This window comes from Lontra canadensis, unplaced genomic scaffold, assembly GCF_010015895.1.
Source record: "Lontra canadensis isolate GAN:19392208 unplaced genomic scaffold, GSC_riverotter_1.0 scaffold28, whole genome shotgun sequence".
Classification (NCBI taxonomy): Eukaryota; Metazoa; Chordata; class Mammalia; order Carnivora; family Mustelidae; genus Lontra; species Lontra canadensis.
The window spans coordinates 17143541-17163608 of NW_022631022.1; the positions used below are offsets into that span (position 1 = coordinate 17143541).

At 38.5% G+C, this 20068-nt stretch overlaps 1 protein-coding gene and 1 pseudogene across 2 annotated transcripts in view; one reads left to right on the forward strand and one right to left on the reverse strand.

The window, feature by feature from the left end:
- BBS4 (Bardet-Biedl syndrome 4) overlaps positions 1–20068 on the forward strand; it is a 53867-nt gene that overhangs the window by 17761 nt on the left and 16038 nt on the right. For both annotated transcript variants that reach the window (XM_032864993.1, XM_032864994.1), the window contains exons 3-4: positions 16421–16500; positions 19243–19306. In XM_032864993.1, the coding sequence (XP_032720884.1) occupies positions 16421–16500; positions 19243–19306 (144 nt within the window). The remainder of the gene's footprint in view (positions 1–16420; positions 16501–19242; positions 19307–20068) is intronic.
- Positions 4587–4989, reverse strand: LOC116872007 (annotated as a pseudogene).

Consider the following 20068-nt stretch of genomic DNA (forward strand, 5'->3'; position numbering starts at 1 on the left):
CCAGGATCATGACCTGAGCTGAAGGCAGTCACTTAACCAACTGAGCCACCCAGGCGCCCTTAGTGTGGTTTTGATTTGAATTTCCCTGATGGCTAATGATGATGAATATTTTTTTCATTTGTCTGTTAGCCATTTATACAGTACCATTTAGTTTAAAAAAGCCAGCATTTTTTTCTCTCTCTTCAGTCTGAAAAGAAAGACAAGTTAAAGGAATTAAAAGTCTAGTCTTGATTTAATTTTGGAGGTAAAGTTTTAGCTAAGCATTGTCCTCTTTTTCCTCTTTAGTATCATGTAGAACTGGAGTGATGAGCAAGTTTTTTATATTTAAAAATTATCAAGGCACCTCTTGTGTGCAGAGAAATATGTGTGAATTGACATAATACTTCTGAGTAAAAATTTGTCAGTATCAGGAACTGTAAAAGTTCGTATTATTTAACTTAGGACTTCCTGTTCTAAGAATCTATCCTAACAAAGTATCCTCACCACATATGTAATTTTTTTCTTAAGCAAAATATTCATTACAGAATTATTGATAGTAGTGATTTATTGGAAACAACCTACATATTCACCAATAAAACAAGCTAAGTGATTATTCATTCATGCAAATAAATACTAAGTAGCTATTTAAAATAATGTTTATTTTTTAAAAGGATTTAGAATTGTCTACAGACAAATATTTTTCTTAAAATGCACATACAAAAGGATTAGGAAGAAATACGATAAATTGATAATCATGATTATGATTATCATGATTATCTGTGAGTAGTGTGAACATAGGAGGTTTTAATTTTTTTTGTTGTTCCTTTCTATATTTTCAGTAGTAAATAACAGAAAATCCAACTCAAAGTGGCTTAAATAATAAGAAATTTTTTCAGCTAATATAAGAGGAAGTCCAGAATTAGAATGGACTCTAGCATTGGTCACACAATTCAGTGATATATAAAGCCCTGAGTCCTTTCTGCTTTTCCACTCTGCTCTGCGATGCCTGCTTTTTCCTGAATTAAAGCTGCCATTAGCATTAGGCATCTGTCGTTCCAATGCCAGAGATATGGTCTGGCTTCCTATGGTTCTCTTTTAAACATAAGAAAGGCCTTTTTTCCCCCAGAACCTCTTAGGAATACTCTTCATGGGGTCAAATTGATAGGCCTGCCAGTCGTGGGCAAGGGAGATAGGATGACCATGATTAGTTTAATTTAATCAATTGATAAGGAGTGAATTTTGAGGAGTCAGGGTAATCCTTGCTGGCTGCAGAGCACAAACAGATAGGTAAGTGGTATATGGATATATAAATGAGGCTGCAGGGGAGGCTGTCAGACTGTCTGTCCTCCCTCTGGCACAGTGTTTTAGGAATCATTAGTGCTGATCTTGCTTCTCTTTCCGTTATCTGCGTCATCTCTGTTTTTCTCTTTCTGTTTATTCTGTCTCTTTGCTTGTAGTGCTGCTGCTACTGATTACTTCTCTTTTCCTTTCTTTTGCCTTTTATGACAAAAACATTTTATTTAATTAATTTATTTATTTTTTATTTTTTTTTAAAGATTTTATTCATTTGACAGAGATCACAAGTAGGCAGAGAGGCAGGCAGAGAGAGAGAGGAAAGCCGGCTCCCCACTGAGCAGAGAGCCCGATGCAGGGCTCGATCCCAGGACCCTGAGATCATGACCTGAGCTGAAGGCAGAGGCTTAACCCACTGAGCCACCCAGGCGCCCCGACAAAAACATTTTAAATAGTGTAAATATCTGAATCACACATTTTAATATTGTACGGGTTTGTAAAATGATTGACTCTGAAAAATAGAATATCAGAAAATAGTTTGTTTTGTATAAAACTTGCTTTAATATTACTCAGTAATTTCTCTTGAATTCTGATATGAAATTGGGCTTCCATTTAAGATGGTACAGTAAACTCAAGTTTTGGTCACTACTGCTTCAGATACAGAGCAATAAAGAATAAAATGTGAGTAGAAAAAATACACAGTGCCAACCTGCAGGAATTGTCCTTAGGCAAATAGACTATTACAGAAAAAGGAAAGGATAATGGTTCTTATTTTATTTATTTTATTTTAAAATAAAATCAGAAAAATCAACATAAGTTCATCAGAGAACTTTGGAAAATATAAAGAATATAAAGAAAACAGGATAAATATCAGCCTTAAGAACTAATGAACTTTAGTTGAAAAATTAAAGATTAAAGTAGTATTTTGCACAAAAAGCTTTCACATTTCACTATGAAATCCTTGGGTGTCTTATTAACCTGTAGTTCAGATTTTCTCAACCTTGACACTATACATTTTGGGCACAATAATTCTTTATGGTGGGAGATTAACCTCTGTGTTGTAGGATGTTAACAGCATCACTAGCCTCTACCTAGTACAAGTTAGTAGTGCCCAGTTGTGACAACCAAACGTCTCCAGATATTGCCGTATGTCTCTCGGGTCCAAAATTATTCCTAGTTGAGAACCACCGCTCTGTTTAAACAGTACGACACTTGAAGGTGGAAGGCAGGAAGCTGATAAATTTAACATGAAGAGTTCACACAGAAGTTGAATTAGCAAGCAGAATGACTTCATCTGAACAAGGAATAGTTGGGGGTATTTTGACTGAGCATCTCTGAGTCTGGACTTGGATGTTGTCTCCCAAAGACATCCCACCCCTCAGTCTGAGAGGTTTGTAATCCTCATTTGATTCTGGTCTTGAGGATGGTGACTGCCAGCTGTGGAAGGGGTAAATGACTTTCCATTTGGGATTTTTGTCCAAATATATCTGGACTTATTCATGAACAAGGAACTTCTTGTTTGGAATTGTTTACCAGAATTACTTGATGGTTCTGAGAAAATAATATCCTACATGGGGCTACTTAAGTCCTCTTATTTTTCCCTATGGTATGACCTCAGGTGACTTTCTTCTGGCTTTCAGTTGAGGACCCTATCCATCATTGAGGTGAGTGAATTGATCTACTTCATAGGTATATTTCCTTTGTTTAAGGAGTTTCCACTGGATGCCTTTTCCATTTGGGGGTGGCTATAGCCCAGCATGAGTTTTGTCTACAACCTGAGACAATATATTTACTTGTGAGAAACTTGGTCTCAGCTTGAGGTTTGCTTTCAGGGTATTTTTTTAATAGAAGACATTTTTTTTATTGAGGCAAAATATATGTAACATGAAATTTACCTCTTTAAACATTTTTAGATGTACAATTTAGTGGCATTAATTACATTCACTGTGTTGTACAACCATAACCACTATCTATTTCAAAACCTGTTTCATCACCATATACAAACACGATGTACCCATACAGAGAAATAATAACTCTCCATTTCTTCCTCACCTCTAAGCCCTGATAACCTCTGTTCTACTTTGTTTCTCTGAATTTGCCTCTTCTAGTTGTTTCATATAAGCAAAATCATATATTTGCCTTTTTGTATCTTGCTTTTATTCCACTTAGCATAATGTTTTCAAGGTTCATCTGTGTTGTAGCATGTTGTATGGAATTCCATTCCCTTTTAAGGCTGAATAATATTCCATTGTATGTATATACCACATTTTGTTTATCAGTTTGTTTATTGATGGATATTTGGGTTGCTTCCATAGAGATTTTTTCTTTTGAATTAAAAAAATTTTTTTTTAATTTTAGGTAGGCTCCCCACCCAATGTGGGGTTTAAAATCACGGCCCTGAGCTTAAGAGTGATAGGCTCTACTGACTGTCTAGCCAGCTGCCCCTCCATAGACTATTTTTAATGTGTCAGGTTTGTTTTAAGGTTTATTTATTTATTTTAGAGTGGGGAGAGGGGCAGAGGAAGAGAGAATCCCAGGCAGACTCCCCACTGAGACCAGAGCCTGGTGTGGAGCTCGAACCCACGACGCCGAGATCAGACCCCAGTCAAAACCAATGCCCAACCCACTGTGCCACCCAGGCACCCCATAATGTGTCAGTATTAAAGAATGTAAAGGTTGGAGGTTAGGAATGTTACAGATATTCTGGAAATATGTCATTTTCTATGCTGTGTATAACAATTTCTTCTACAAAGTAATTACTATCTGTTTTTTGGTTTCCAGTACTGATTTTATAGATATGTGCTTTTGACTTCATTAATACTGTTCCCTTTTCCTATGTTTCCATTCTTGCGTACACAGAATTGTAGAGTCAGAAGGTAATTTAGTTGTTATCTAGTTCATTTTACAATTCACATGAGATTGCTCTCACAACATCTTTGATAAAGTTATCTCACTTCAGTGTTTCCCCTGTAACAGTGAATGACTTTTATTGATTTGCTTTTTGAAGAGATAGTTAATCTTAATTGTCTCCATATCTTCAGCTCTGTTTTCTTAGTCTATTGTAATCTGGCTTTTGCCCTACCACTTCACTGATTAAATTGAGCTGAGCATTGGCATTTTTTTTTATTGTGGTAAAATATACAGAACATGAAATTTATCATCTTAGCCATTTTAAGTGTATAGTTTTGTGGCATTAAGTACATTCACATTGTTTAGCTGCTGTCACCACCGTCCATGTCCAAACTTTTCCATTTTCTCAAACTGAATCTTTTTTTTTTTTGTTTCCTAAATTTTATTTTAAATTATACAAAATATTCCAGATAAATGAGTTCTAATCCTCATCTTCCTCCTCTTCCTCATCTTGGTTAATCCGGAAGTAATGTAATTCATAACTCTCCTTGCTGTTAGCGACTGCGTGCAGCCAGTCATAGAGGTTGTTCTTCTTCAGGTGTGTTTTCGTGAGATATTTCAAACACCTTTTGGAAAAAGGCGCCTCAGAAGTTACGGTAATCTTGCTTTTGCTCCTTTCAGTTGTTACCACCCCTCCGCTGAGATTTCCAGCTTTTCCATTCACTTTGATTCTCTCTAAGAAAACTGCTCAAAATTGGCAGCATCCATGATACCATCTTCTACAGGGTGGGTGCAATCAAGGGTAAACTTTAGAACTTGCTTTCTTTTTTTGCCCCCCTTCGCCACAAACTATTTCACGGGTGCCATGGTGGCAGGAGAGGCAGAAAGGGCTCAGACTGAATCTTTGTACCCATTAAACAATAATAACTCCGCATTACTCCCTTCCCCCAGCACCTGGGACTCACCATTCTACTTTCTTTTTCCTTTTTTTCTTTTTCTTTTTTTCCCCAGCTTTATTGAGATGTAATTGACATGATATTATATTATATAATGATGATTTGATAGTGTGTATATTGCAAAATGATTACTGCAGTAAGTTTAGTTAACATCCTCATATAATTTCAAAATTTCTGTGTGTGTGTGAGATGAGAACTTTCAAGACCTCTTAGTACTTTCAGATATATGGTTACTATATTGTTTACATTAGTCACTGTGCTGTACTTTACATCCCAGAACTTTATTTATCTTATAACTGGAAGTTTATACCTTTTGACTCCCCTCATGCTTTTGCCCACCCTTCACCCCCACTACTGGCAACCACCAATCTGTTCTCTATGAGTTTGATTTTTTTCTTTTTAGCTTCCGCGTATCAGTGAGATCATACAGTTTATCTTTCTGTATGACTTTACTTGACTTATCATAATGTCCTCTAGGCCCATCCATGTCATCAATGGAAAAAAAAGAATCTTTCTTTTTTTGTGGCTGAATAGTATTCCTGTGTGTGTGTGTGTGTGTGTGTGTATCACATTTTCTTTGTCAATAATATTCTGCTTTTTGTCTCTTGATTAATCCAGGTTTACATCATTTAAGTGGAATCATATGGTATTTGTCCTTTGTTTCTGGCTTATTGTAGTTAGCAGTAATATCTTCAGGGTTCATCCATGTTGTACATGTGTTGGGATTTAATTCCTCTTTAAGGCTGAGTAATATTCCATTCCGTATTCCATAATATACCACATTTTATTTATCCATTCAGTCATTGATTGACATTTGAGTTGATTCACCTTCTATTGTCAGTAACACTGCTATGAACATTGGTGTACAAGTGTCTGAGTCCCTGTTTTTCTTTTCTCTCTCTCTTTCTTTCATTCATTCATTTTTTTTTTTTAAAGAGTTCAGCTTTTTATTGAACATGTTATAAAAGAGGTTTAGTCAAATAGACCAAAGTGAATGCTTTCAACCTCCTCAGGTTCTTCTTTCTGTGGTTCACTTTCTTTCCTCAGCTGAGGCCACAGTGGTGAAGGGGGCAGGTCCGCCACCCTTTGCAGATGAGACTCCCATGTAGACGATGGCCAGAGTCTTTGCACACAAGCCTGGTCAGAGAGGTTCAGTATTTACTTTGGCTGTGTTGATGAGAGCATTGATTGTAACCTCCGTAACCGTCACCTCCTCATTGTGCAGGAGGAGGGCCCAGGAGATGCCGGTTTAAGTGTTGGGCTGGCAGCTGCCAGGCAGTTCACAGGATGAAGTGGGGGCTTTGCCCCAACATGGCCTTAGCTTCTTTGGAAGGACTACTTTAGCAGCAAATGCAGAAATGGCTCCCTGCTTTCATTTCTTTTGGGTGTATACTTAATAGTGGAATTGCTGGATCATGTGGTAATTCTGTTTTGTTGTTGTTGTTGTTTCTTTTTTTTTTTTTTTTAGGAACAATGCTGACTTTTCATTTAAATGGAAGTGCTAATAAGATCTATAGATCCTAAGTGTCCAAGTCTTTTTTTTTTTTTGAAGATTTTATTTATTTATTTGTCAGAGAGGTAGAGAGACGTGGGTGGGGGGGGAGAGAACACAAGTGGGGAGAGCAGCAGGCAGAGGGAGAAGCAGACTCCCTGCTAAGCAGGGAGCCTGATGCGAGACTTAATCCCAGGACCCTGGGATCATGACCTGAGCGAAAGGCAGACGTTTAACCCACTGAGTCACCCAGGTGTCTTTTTTTTTTTTTTTTTTTTTGATAGAGAACGAGAGAGAGAATGCGTGCATGAGGGTGGGGCAGAGGGAGAGGAAGGCAGAGAATCTCAAACAAACTCCCCACTAAGTGTAGAGCCTGAGGTGGGGTCGATCTCACAACCCTGAGATCATGACCTGAGCCAAAATCAGGAGTTGGATGCCTAACTGACTGAGCCACCCTGGTGTCCCTTAAGTGCCCAACTCTTGAATTTTGACAAACGTATGTACTCATGTAATCATTACTCAGAACAAATTAAACGTCTTTGTCATCCAGAAAGTTTTCTCATGCCCCTTTCCAAGCAGTCCTCCCTTTGATTCTCTGAGGACCCATTTTGATTTCTGTCCCTATAAATTAATTTTGTCTGTGCTTGAAGTTCTTACAGGGGGAATGAATAATATGTACTATTTAGCTTTAGTTCTCTTTTCCTCCGTTTTTGAGATTCATCCATGTTGCTGTAATGTATCAGTAGTTTTTTAGTTTTTAATTTTTTTTAAAAGTGCTAATATTCATTGTATGTCTTAGTATACCAGAGTTTATCCATTCTCTTATTGATGAACATTTGTGTTGTTTCCAGTTTTTGACTGTTATGTAAAAGCTTCTGTGAACATTTCATTTATGTATCTTTTTGTGTGTGGGTGACATGTGTTTTAATCTCTCACAGTAAGTACCTAGGGAATGAAATTGCTGGGTCATATATAAACTGTATGTTTTAACTTTAAATGAGCCTGGCAGACTGGTTCCTATAAATTCTTTGGTACTGTCAGTCTTTTTCATATTAGACATGCTGGTAAATATGTTGTAGTATCTTATTGTGACTTTAATTTGCTTTAAATTTATGACTGGTGATGTTGAACACTTTTTCAGCAATACTTACTGATCGCTTTTGTGAAAGAAATATTCAAGGCTTTTGCTTATTTTTAAATTGGGTTATTTGTTTTCTTGTTATTGATTTGTAAGAATTCTGTACTGGGGATACAGATTCTTTTGTCTGTTCTACATATTATGATTCCCCCCGACTGATTCTTTCCTGTTCACTTTCTTAATGCATATTTTGATGATTTTAATTTTTAGAAGTTTTAATTTTGATGAGGCTGATTTATGTTTTTTTCTTTTATGATTAATGCTTTTTGTGTCTTGAGGATTTTACCCTTAGTCACAGACTGAGTTTTGTGCCCCCTCCTCTTCTGTACTGGTATTGTAGAAATTAATTCTTTTTGTGAAGGAGGTATTTGCTTTGATTCATGAGACTTTTAAAAAATCAGTACATAGCATACATAAAAAAGTGCATAAATCATAATTGTATAGCTCAATAAATTTTCACAAGGTGGATGTGGATATATCAAAGTGGATATATCCACTTTGATTAAGATATGGAACATCATCAGCATCCCAGAGGCCCTCCCTCATGCTCCCTACTAGTCATTAACTACTCCCAAATGTGGTTACTTATATCTGACTTAAAGTATGTAGATCAGTTTTGCTGTGCTTTTGAACTTAATATAAACAGAATCATTTAGTATGTACTTAAAAAATATCTTTTTGTATCTTTTTCATTTGTTATATAGTATTCCACTGTGAGGCTATACCCTAGTTTATTCAGTTTACTCTTTGTTTATTTTTAAGTTTTTATTTATTTGTGAGAGAGAGGGAATGAGCACCAGGGGAGGGGCAGTGGGAGAAGGGAGAAGCAGACTCCCTGCTGAGCAGAGAGCCTAATGTGGGGCTTGATCCCAGGAACCTGAGCTGAAGGCAGATGCTTAACAGACTGAGCTACCCAGGTGCCCCTGTTCAGTTTACTCTTGATGAACATTTGGGGTACTTTGATTTAAGGTGTTATGCATAATGCCACCATGAAGTTATTTGGGTATACACATGTACTTAGGAGTAGGATTGCTTGGTCAGTGGAAGGATAGATTTAGGTTCAGTAGATATAAGCAGACCATTTGCAGATATGTTTAATCTCTCTTGTATGCATGTACACGTGTGCATTTGTCCCCATGCATTTCTATAGGCGTAGAAATTCCTTAAAAATAAAAAGTTCTCTTCTGCTTTTCCTATCATAGAAAAACCTTTAAATCTAATTTAATTTTGTGTTGCTAAGTTACATCTAGTTGACAGCACAAACACATTTTAAAATTGGAAAATCTTTAATAGTTGGGCAGAAACTTGGTGTAGTTTAGTGAGTAACCATGAGGATTTGGGTTATAACCCTGTCTCATTCATTAATTAGCTGGTGAAAGTGAGCAAATCACATAGCCTCTGGAGTCTTAATTTCCTCATCTGCTGTGTTGGAATAGTCCATGAGTTATAGAACTTGCTAGCCTCAAAGGACCAGTCAGTGGACTAGTAGGGGAGGAAAACACTTTGATGTGGATATATATGAAATATATAAAAATAAATTATATATTCTAATATATTCTGTATACTTAGAGAATATAAGTAATTCACATGAATCAATATATAATAAAAATTTATTAATATAAATTGGAGGATACATACATACCCATGCATCCCTAAAAAGGATAAATGTAATTGTTAAATTTTGATATGAGTAAGTAAAATAGGATATGTAGTAAAACCATAATTGATTTTTTTCTTTTTTGGTCATAATTGATCTTTTTATATGACTTTTTCTTTCTTCCTCATCTATTTTAAGCTCACAAGAATGAAACAAATTAGATAGGAAATAATTTAAGAATAATAACTTTAAAAAAAAAAGAATAATAACTTTTTAAAAGCTAGCTTCTGGCATTTATATGGGGTGAGTACTGACTTGGTCTTGTGTCCTCTTCCTTTTCCATCATCATTTATGAACAGAGTCGATGTTTCTGCTGATCCTGGACCTATTTGCCCTCGGATCCATTCCTCACCCTTCCCTTCTTTGCTGTGTCTTGTGAAGAGCTGACCCTTGCAGACTTCTCTCCTTAACAGGCCTCTGTGTCAGCAGTTTCTGTCTGGGTTAGCAAGTGAGAGGAACTGGAAGGAGATTAGAGGGCAGGAGGAAGAAGAACCCAGGGTTTTCCTCCCTTTGTTTTTGCTTGGTGAAGTTGGAGGAGTGGGTGGTCTCTGGAAGCATCTCTTCTGTTGCTTTTACCAGTCAGGCCATCTTGTTTTTAATTTCTTCCTGGTAACTTCAGCCTTGGATACTGGTAGCAACACATTTCCTCCCCTTTTCTCTTCCAGTGGTAGATTTTTTTGCTCCCATGCTAACCTCTGATTTGCCCCACCATTCCCTGGTGGGCCTCTCATTTCTTTCATCACCTGTTCACTGCATTGAAGTCGCTCTGTTTTAAATTCTCAAGTGGTTCTCATGTTCCCTTGTTAGACCCTGACTGATACAAAGCTCACATTGATAGTAATAAAAATGTCTTATATTTACATTTGTTTCAAGATTTGTCCTCTTTCAAAAAATTCTGGTATAATTAACATACAGTGTTGTATTAGTTTCGAGTGTACAGTATAGTGATTCAGCAGTTCCATATATTACTCAGTGCTCATCAAGGTAAGTGTACTCTTAATCCCTTTACTTTTTCCCACCCCGGTATGGTCGGTTTGCTCTCTATAGTTAAGAGTCTGTTTTTGGTTTGTCTGTTTTTCCCCCCTTTGTTCGTTTTGATTCTTAAATTCCTCATATGAGTGAAATCATATGGTATTTGTCTTTTTCTGACTGACTTATTTCACTTAACATTATACTTCTTAGATCCATCCATGTTGCCGCAAATGGCAAGATTTCATTCTTTTTTATGGCAGTAATATTCCATGCACACATGTATACACACAAACACACACACACCCCACATCTTCTTTATCCATCCATCTGTCGATGGACACTTGGGCTGCTTCCATAATCTGGCTATTTTAAATACTGCAATAAACATAGGAGTGCATGTATTTTTTTGAATTAGTGTTTCCGTGTTTTGGGGGTCAATACCAAGTAGTGGAATTATTAGATCATATGGTAATTCTGTTTTTAACTTTTTGATGAATCTCCATACTGTCTTCCACAGTGGCTGCACCAGTTTGCATTCCCACCAACAGCTCACAAGGGTTCCTTTTTCTCCACATCCTCACCAACACTTGTTGCTTCTTGTGTTGTTGATTCTGACAGTTGTCAAGTGATAGCTCATTGTGGTTTTGATTTGCATTTACCTGATGATGAATAGGGTTAAGCATCTTTTCATGTATCTGTTAGCCATCTATATGTCTTTGGAAAAATGTTCATGTCTTCTGCCCATTTTTTTTTCTTCTGCCCATTTTTAAATTGGATTACTTTTGGGGTGTTAAGTTGTGTAAGGTCTTTATGTATTTGGATACTAACCCCTTACCCGATATGTCATTTACAAATATCTTCTCCCATTCAGTAGGTTGTCTTGTCTTCCAGTTTTGTTGGTTTCCTTTGCCGTCCAGGAGCTTTTTATTTTGATGTAGTCCCAATAGTTTATTTTTACTTTTATTTCCCTTGCCTCAGGAGAAGATTTGTCGTATCTTCCAATGTCCCAAATAATATATGGAGGTAGAAGAGTATTATTAGTCCTGTTATAACATGAGGAAATTAGCATTTATTGAATGGCCACTTTCAGATTTTTCATAATTTTCCACTGAAAATTATTATTATTTTAAAAGATTTTATTTATTTATTTGACAGAAATCACAAGTAGGCAGAGAGGCAGGCGGGTGGGGTGGGGTGGGGGAAGCAGGCTCCAGAGCAGAGAGCCCGATGTAGGGCTCAATCCCAGGACCCTGGGGATCATGACCTGAGCTGAAGGCAGAGGCTTTAGCCCACTAAGCCACCAAGGCACTCCTGAAAACTATTTTTTAAAGATTTTACTTATTTATTTGAGACAGAGATCATAGTCAGTGGGGATGGGTAGAGGGAGAAGCAGACTCCTTACTGAGCAGGGAGCCTGATGTAGGACTTGATCCCAGAACCCTGGGATCATGACCTAAGCCAAAGGCAGATGCTTAACAGACTGAGCAAGCTAGGCACCCTCCACTGAAAGTTACTGAGGGAAAAATGGAGTCCCAGAGAAGTTAAATAATTTGCTGTAGGTCTCGAGAAGGCTGGTACTGAATCAGGATGGGAATTCTACATAAAAAAACCATGTGCTATGTCTGCTCATCCTGGAAGAGGTCCTTTATCAAAGAAGGCTTCATTTATGATGTACTTAAAAACGTGTTAGTCGTTTTAGAAAAATTTTCAACTGAAAGTTCAAAGCACAATAACTTTCTGCTCAGCCTTCATATATCCAGGATGTTATTTCCTAGCATTAATCAAAGTGTAATAGAACATTTGAGTTAGGGCCATTACTGAGAGAATTTGGCATCTAGGGCAAATTATAAGGGAGAAGGATTCTTACAGTTGTCACGTTTATTTGGTCATGTAGTTGTTTCACATAGAAGTCTAGTGCACCCTTAGAAGGGGAATGAAAGAGGAGGGATGTCACAAAAGAGTAGAATGGGGTCAGGAGAAGAGAAGGGCTAAGGCAGTATGGTTGCCAGGTTGCCAGCCTTCCACCCACACTGCCTTGGTGATGGCGAAAAGGCAATGTGGGAACTGGAGATATGGACGAAGTTTTTGTACAAGAGCTGAAAGACAACACCTTGTCTTCGTCTCAGCAGCTGGCCCCCCCTGATCTCTGTGGTTATAGAGGCTCCTGAAGTGTAGCATCAGAGATGACCACCGTTCTCCACTGTAAAATAGAGGAGGCTTGACTTTGCCTTTATTGTGCCTATCTTTTTTTTAGAGGATCATTTGTGTAGGTAATTCTCATAATACTTGTGAAAACATGTAGAAACCAATACTCCTGTTTGTATTGGAGTGGGCAATGGAATTGGGAATTGGAGTGGGCAATGATTTGGAATACAAGAAATTCAATTCACACATTTACAGGTAAATTCTAACTATAGACTCAAGATTTATAGACTCTTTCTAAGGCATCCAGAATTCCCTCATCTTTTTTTTTTCTTTTCTTTCTTTCTTTCTTTTTTTTTTTTTTTAAAAGATTTTATTTATTTATTTGTCAGAGACAGAGGGAGAGAGAGCGAGCAAGCACAGGCAGACAGAGAGGCAGGCAGAGGCAGAGGGAGAAGCAGGCTCCCTGCCGAGCAAGGAGCCCGATGTGGGACTCGATCCCAGGACGCTGGGATCATGACCTGAGCCGAAGGCAGCCGCTTAAACAACTGAGCCACCCAGGCGTCCCAGAATTCCCTCATCTTTGAAAAATAACTAATAATACAGATAATAAAAATAGCAACAACAGTTCACACTTGTAGGACTTACTGTGTGCCAGAAATTGAACCTCTATATTGTCTTTCAATCTTCCCAACTCTGTGAGGGTATTTTATTCCTTGACCCTCCTACTTAAAAGTGTAACCCCTTACTCTATACTCCTTGTCCCTCTTCTCTGCTTTTTTTCCATAGAAAAATATCACTCATATATAACTTATTTTATTATCATCTATCCCTTCTGCTAGCACTCTCTGAATTCCCCCCAAATCTGTCCCCACCAATTTAAGGCAGGAGGTCAGCTTTGTTCACCTTTGTATCCCCAGTGCCTAGAACAGTACCTGGCACGTGTTAGATACTCAGTGAATATTTGTTGAAGGAATGAATCACTCTCTGTTTTATAGATGGGTTAACTGTATATTTCCCAAAATCATACAATAATAGGACAGTTACGGGGCACTGAAATGATCTCTAAAATCTCTGATGAAGGTAAAATTCTCTTAGCATTTAGACAAACTATGTCTCCAGGAGTGTGAAATGACCGTTAAGCCTTTGGATTTGATGATGCCTTCCCTTCTTCTAATCTCTAGGTCTTCCTTGCATAAGCCTTTCGGCTCAAGCTGCCCTGCAAATTGAATATTTTTTTCTCCATTTTTCATCCAGGAAACGGAGAAAATTACTCATCTTTCATTGTGAGATTTTAATAGTAGCAAAACTCAGATTTGCTTTTTATGAATTTTTTCTACAGCTGAAAGCTGTGGAAGCAGTGATACTTCATGATATTTTGAACTCCGAGATTTCAGTGTCTCCTTCTACTCTTGCCCTTCAGAGGGTAGGTGACAGAGTGGTAGGCTGTACAAATGAGACTTAGCCCTAGATGACTCATTGAGCCACTAATCCCAGAACTACACTTACAGTGTAGCTCTCTACCCACTTTACATGCGTGTGTGTGTGCGCACACACCCCTTCACCCACACCCACCTCTAAGCTTAGTGATTTGTATGGCCTTTTTTTTTGTTTGTTTTTATTTTTTTTAAAGATTTTATTTATTTATTTGACAGACAAGAGATCACAAGTAGGCAAAGAGGCAGGCAGAGAGAGGGGAAGAGAATCAGGCTCCCTGCTGAGCAGAGAGCCCCATGCGGGGCTCGATCCCAGGACCCTGGGGTCATGACCTGAGCCGAAGGCAGAGGCTTTAACCCACTGAGCCACCCAGGCGCCCCTGTATGGCCTTTAATAGGAAATTTAATTCCAGAAGTGGTCAGGTGGAATGTAAATGGCTTAAGATCTGTTGACTGATGGGGCTTGAGGAAAGAGAAGGAAGGACAGAAGTCATCGAAGAACCTCAGATAGGCCCTTGCTGATTAGAAGGGTGGTCCCACCCTGAGTATGGGTTACTGGAAGATGAGTCCACTGCTTGACATTTTACCTTTTTTTCCTTCCTTCTGGCATAGAATACCATATCCGGACTTTCTTGTCATAATTTTATCTTATAAATTCCATTGACATTCCCTACTGTGTTCTGGCTCCACTGACTCTGGGTCACCCTAAGCCTTTTTTTCCTTCCTGTCATTTTATGGACCTATAAGTCTTAGGTTTTCCATTAATGTATCTCCTAAGGTTATGAAACAAATGATTGCAAATAATTAGAAATCATTTCCATCATGTTTCCTGCTGTATTCTTTCTTTTACATTTTTAAGAGAGAATATTTCAAATATGTATTAAAGTGCATAGAAAAATACGAACCTCCATGTACTCACTGGCCAGATTTAATAAATAAAAACATTTAGTCACATATCCTTTAGTGATTTTTATTTTTTTGAGAAATTAAAGCATTTAAGAACTAAGGTCTCCCCTCACCCCTTTTTTTTTTTTTAAATTTTATTTATTTATTTGTCAGAGAGAGAGAGCGAGCACAGGCAGACAGAATGGCAGGCAGAGGCAGAGGGAGAAGCAGGCTCCCTCATGATGAGCAAGGAGCCCGATGTGGGACTCGATCCCAGGACGCTGGGATCATGACCTGAGCCGAAGGCAGCTGCTTAACCAACTGAGCCACCCAGGCGTCCCACCTCACCCCTTTTTTAAGAGTGGGTTGTGGAAGAGCAGAGGGAGAGAGAGACTTTTTTTTTGCAGATTTTATTTATTTACTTGGCAGAGAGAGAGAGAGAGTGAGAGAGGGAACACAAGCTGGGAGATCGGCAGAGGGAGAGGGAGAAGTAGACTCCCTGAGGAGCACGGAGCCCAATGTGGGGCTTGATCCCAGGACCCTGGGACCATGACCTGAGCTGAAGGCAGACGCTAAACGACTGAGCCACCCAGGTGCCCTGAGAGAGACTCTTAAGCAGGTTCCACTCCTAGTGTGGAGCCGGATGTGGGGCTGGATCCCATGACCCTGAGATCATGACCTGAGCCAAAATCAAGAGTCAGATGCTTAACCAGCTGAGCCATGCAGGTGCCCCTGAAGTCTCCTTTTTACAACTTTCCTCCCTCCCTCTTCCTCACCACTGTTCTGAGTTTGGTGTGAAACCTTCTCTCTCTTTTTTCTCCACAGAAAAGTAATTTCTTAATAAATTTTTTAAAAAGATTTTATTTATTTATTTATATATATAGAGAGAGCACAAGTAGAGTGGCAGGCAGAGGGGGAGGGAGACGCAGGCTCCCCGCTGAGCAGGGAGCCTGATGTGGGTCTCAATCCCAGGACACTGAGATCATGACCCAAGCCGAAAAACAGCCCCTTAACCAACTGAGCCACCCAGGCGCCTCTCTTAATGAATTTTTACCCATATTTTTAAACTTTTGAATTCAAAGGGATAGTAACATTTTAGGGTTTATCATAAATCGTTTTCAGTGACTCCAATAGATTTTTTGTCATTGTTGCCTTCTCACTCCTGGGCAGCAGTGTATAATATTTTACCTTCCTATTGCTAGGACTGTGTTTAACTATTTTTGGTCCTCTGATCTATCAGACGGGACATTAGATGTTGGTAATATTCCTTAAATACCCTTTAGAGAGTCATCTTATTCACCTTCAATAACCAGGGAGAGAGAGAGAAGAGACAAAGGATGATTTTATTTTTTTTAGGCCAAGTTGTGATCTGAGAAACTGCCATCAAGCCACAAAAACTGAGGAGAAGCATATATTCAATGTGTAATAGTAGGACAAGTATCTTGTAGTTTAAAAATCTACACATTTAGATGTGTATATTTAGGTGATATTCTTGTGGGCAGCAGCATGAAGGATTTAATGTGATACTGCAGTATGTCTGTAGTTACATGTGAGCACAATGCTTAAGGGGAAAATCTAATAACGACTGTGTTGTTTGTTTTGTTAAAATATGCTGCCCAGGTCAAGAGTTTCCGATTTTGGAGAAGCAGAACTGGTTAATACATCTCCACTATATCCGGAAGGATTACGAAGCATGCAAGGTGAGCGAGTGTAACAGTAGAGACGGTGAGAGGCAGGCAGAACTAGCAATGTTTAGTACCAGCATGAATCTTAAAAGGTTTCTTCCTTTCGTTCTGTGATATTGTCCCTTTATTGTTTCCCTTCTCCTTTTTCCATTTCCTTTATTTCTTAAGAGCTGGGGATGTTCCTAGGTCCCATCCTTGACCCCTTTTTCTGAGCATTTCATACATTAGCTCTTGGTCTTCAGACCAAGCTGATACCTACTGGTGCTTCACAGGTGTTTCAGGTTTAGCTTTTCTGTAGCTGAATTAATCTGCTTTTCTCCAGACCTATTCCTTCTCTTGCACGCTGTTGCAGGGATAGGTACCATCATTCATCCATCTGTCTGTGTCAGAATCCCCTGACCCATTTTCCCTAATGTATTATAAATAATCATTACATTCTGGAGATCCTTGTCTATTATCTCTTGAAATTGTCCACTTTCTTCTCTCTCCAGGCCTTAGTTAATTTCCATCATTTTCTGTTTAAATTACTGTAAGAATCCTTTTACTAATCTTGCCTCCTTTCCATCTGTTTTCAACAGTGCTCCAAAAATGACTTTTCTATAAAGCAAGTAGAATCAGGTTACTTCCTGCTTAAAACTTACCAAGATTCTCCCATTGCTCTCAACTTTTTTAGCATGGCATTTGAAGCCTTTTTCTCCCTGACACTCTTAGCCACCCAGCTTCTCCTCCAATCCCTGCCAACACAGGATTTTAAAACTGTTGACTCCAGAAGGCTTTCCTTGATTCTCTTAAGTTAGACTCAGGAGTTCTCTGAACTCCTAGCTCATCCTGAGCTTAGCCTGTCACAGGAGGAAGAGAGAGCCTATATTTCGATATCAGACAGCCCCTGGCATCTACAGTGATGCCTGGAACTCTTTTCATATTTTCTTTAGCTTGCCTAGATTCTAGATGAGGGTTGGCAAGCTTTTCTGTAAGGAGCCAGATGGTAAATATTTTGGGCTTTGTAGGCCACAGTCTCTGTTTCATGTTCTTCATCTTCTCTTATTTCTTTTTTTTTTTAATAACCCTTTAAAAAAAATATGCAAACTACTCTTAGTTTGAGAGCTTTACAAAAACAGACTGTGTGGCCTAGATTTGGCCTGTGGGCCGTAGTTTGCTGACCCCTGTTCTATAATAAGTAACCACAAGAGAGTTGAGATTTAAAAAATTCCCAACGAACATTATTAGTAGTTATTTGTATTCTATAGATTTCTTACGTATCTCCTGGCCATGTCTACCTTTTCTTTTTTTCTTTTTTTTTTTTACATTTTTAATTTAAATTCAGTTTAGTTAACATATACTGTATTATTAGTTTCAGGGGTAGAATTTAGTGATTCATCAGTTGCATACAACACTCAGTGCTCATTATATCAAGTGCCCTCCTTAATTCCCATCATCCAGTTATCCCATCCCCCCACCCAGCTCTCCTCAGCTTTCCTACAGTTAACAGTCTTATGGTTTGCCTCCCTCTCTGTTTTCATCTTACTTTTTTTTTCCTTTCCCCTGTGTTCATCTGTTTTATTTCTTTTCTTTTTCTTTTTTTTTTTTTAAGATTTTATTTATTTGAGAGAGAGAGCACAAGAGGTGGGGAGGGGCAGAGGGAGAGGAAGAAGCAGACCCCCCACTGAGCAGGAAGCCCAATGCGGGGCTTGATCCCAGGACCCTGAATGATGATCTGAGCAAAAGGCAAACATCCAACTGACTGAGCCACCCAGGTGCCTCATCTGTTTTGTTTCTTAAATTCTACATATAAGTGAAATTGTATGGTATTTGTCTTTCTTTGACTTTTTTTGCTTAGCATAATACCCTGTAGTTCCATCCACATCGTTGCAAATGGCAAGATTTCACTCTTTTTGATGACGGAGTAATATTCCATTGTGTATATACCCCACATCTTTTTTAATCATTCATCTGTCAGGGGACATCGGAGCTCTTTCCATAGTTTGGCTGTTGTGGACATTGCTGCTATAAACAGTGGTTTAGGTGCCCCTTGGAATCATGTTCTGTATCCTTTGGATAAATACCTAGTAGCGCAATTGCTGGATGGTAGGGTAGCTCTATTTTTAACTCTTTGAGGAACCTCCATATTGTCTTCCACAGTGGCTGCATCAGTTTGCATTTCCAACAGTATAAGAGGGCTCCCCTTTCTCCGCATGCTCACCAACCCCTATTGTTTACTGACTTGTTAATTTTAGCCATTCTGTCTGGTGTGAGCTGGTATCTCATTGTGGTTTTGATTTGTATTTCTCTGATGCCCAGTGAGGTAGAGCATCTTTTCATGTGTCCGTTGACCATTTAGATGTCTTCTTTGGAGAAATGTTCATGTCTTCTGCCCATTTCTTGACTGGACTTTTTGTGTTTTGGGTATTGAGTTTGATAAATTCTTAATAGATGTTGGATACCAGCCCTTTATCTGATATTTGCAAATATCTTCTCCCATTCTATGGGTTGCCTTTTAGTTTTGTCGACCATTTCATTTGCTGTGCAAAAGCTTTTTTATCCTAATGAAGTCCCAGTAGTTCATTTTTGCTTTTGTTTCCCTTGCCTTTGGAGGCGTGTCTACCAAGAAGTTGCTGTGGCTGAGGTCAAAGAGATTGCTGCCTCTGTTCTGCTCTAGGATTTTGATAGATTCCTGTCTCACAGCCTATACCTACCTTTTCTTAAAAACACCTCAAGACACTGAACTACTACTCAGAAGTATTTTTCTTCCTCTTTCAGGCTGTTATCAAAGAGCAGCTTCAGGAGACTCAGGGCTTATGTGAATATGCTATCTATGTCCAAGGTAAGACATAGATTTCTTCTCTTCTTGATAGAGAAATGCATACTTTGCCTAGGTTCTGAAAGAAGAGCAAACTACCTATGAACACTTCAAAGTCAAATGTTCTACAAAGGTCTTATTCAGTATTATGTTGGTTGAAATCAGAACATAATTCTTATATGCAGTTTGACCTCAGAAATGACTGTTTTTTTGTTTTTTTGCTGCTGTCCTTCCCCCTATTCTCTAATGTCCAGCTAGTGTTTTCAGAGTGGGTGTTAGGGTCTCTGCCTCAGGCAGCAGCTTCAAGTCCAGAAGGGGCTTCTGGAAGTTCTCCTTATGGTCAGGCTAAAAATGAGGTAGAAATGCTGAGGAAAAAATGATGAGGAAAGGCTTGAGGATTTTTTATAAGGGTCTTAGGATGAAGGGAAAAAGCCTAGAGGTGTAGAGGGCAAGGCAGAGAATAGATGAAATTTATCAGAAACCGAATATAGCAACCACCGACTGAAATTTTACTCTCTAGCATCTTCAGTTTTCCTGGGAACTCCCCTTTTGATTCTTTGGTGTGATGAATGATTTTGTTTACAACTCACTGGATTGGCAGCCTTCAGATTAACATACGGTTTTCTGATGTAATTGGTAAGATATTGACACATCTAGGACATCATGGCAAAAAAAAAAAATCTCTTTTATTTCCAATAGTACAAGTTTCAGACTCTCAGCACCTCATAATACTTAAACATATAAATTCTTCCAAAAATTTAAGCCTGGGAAAAATTACTGATTCAG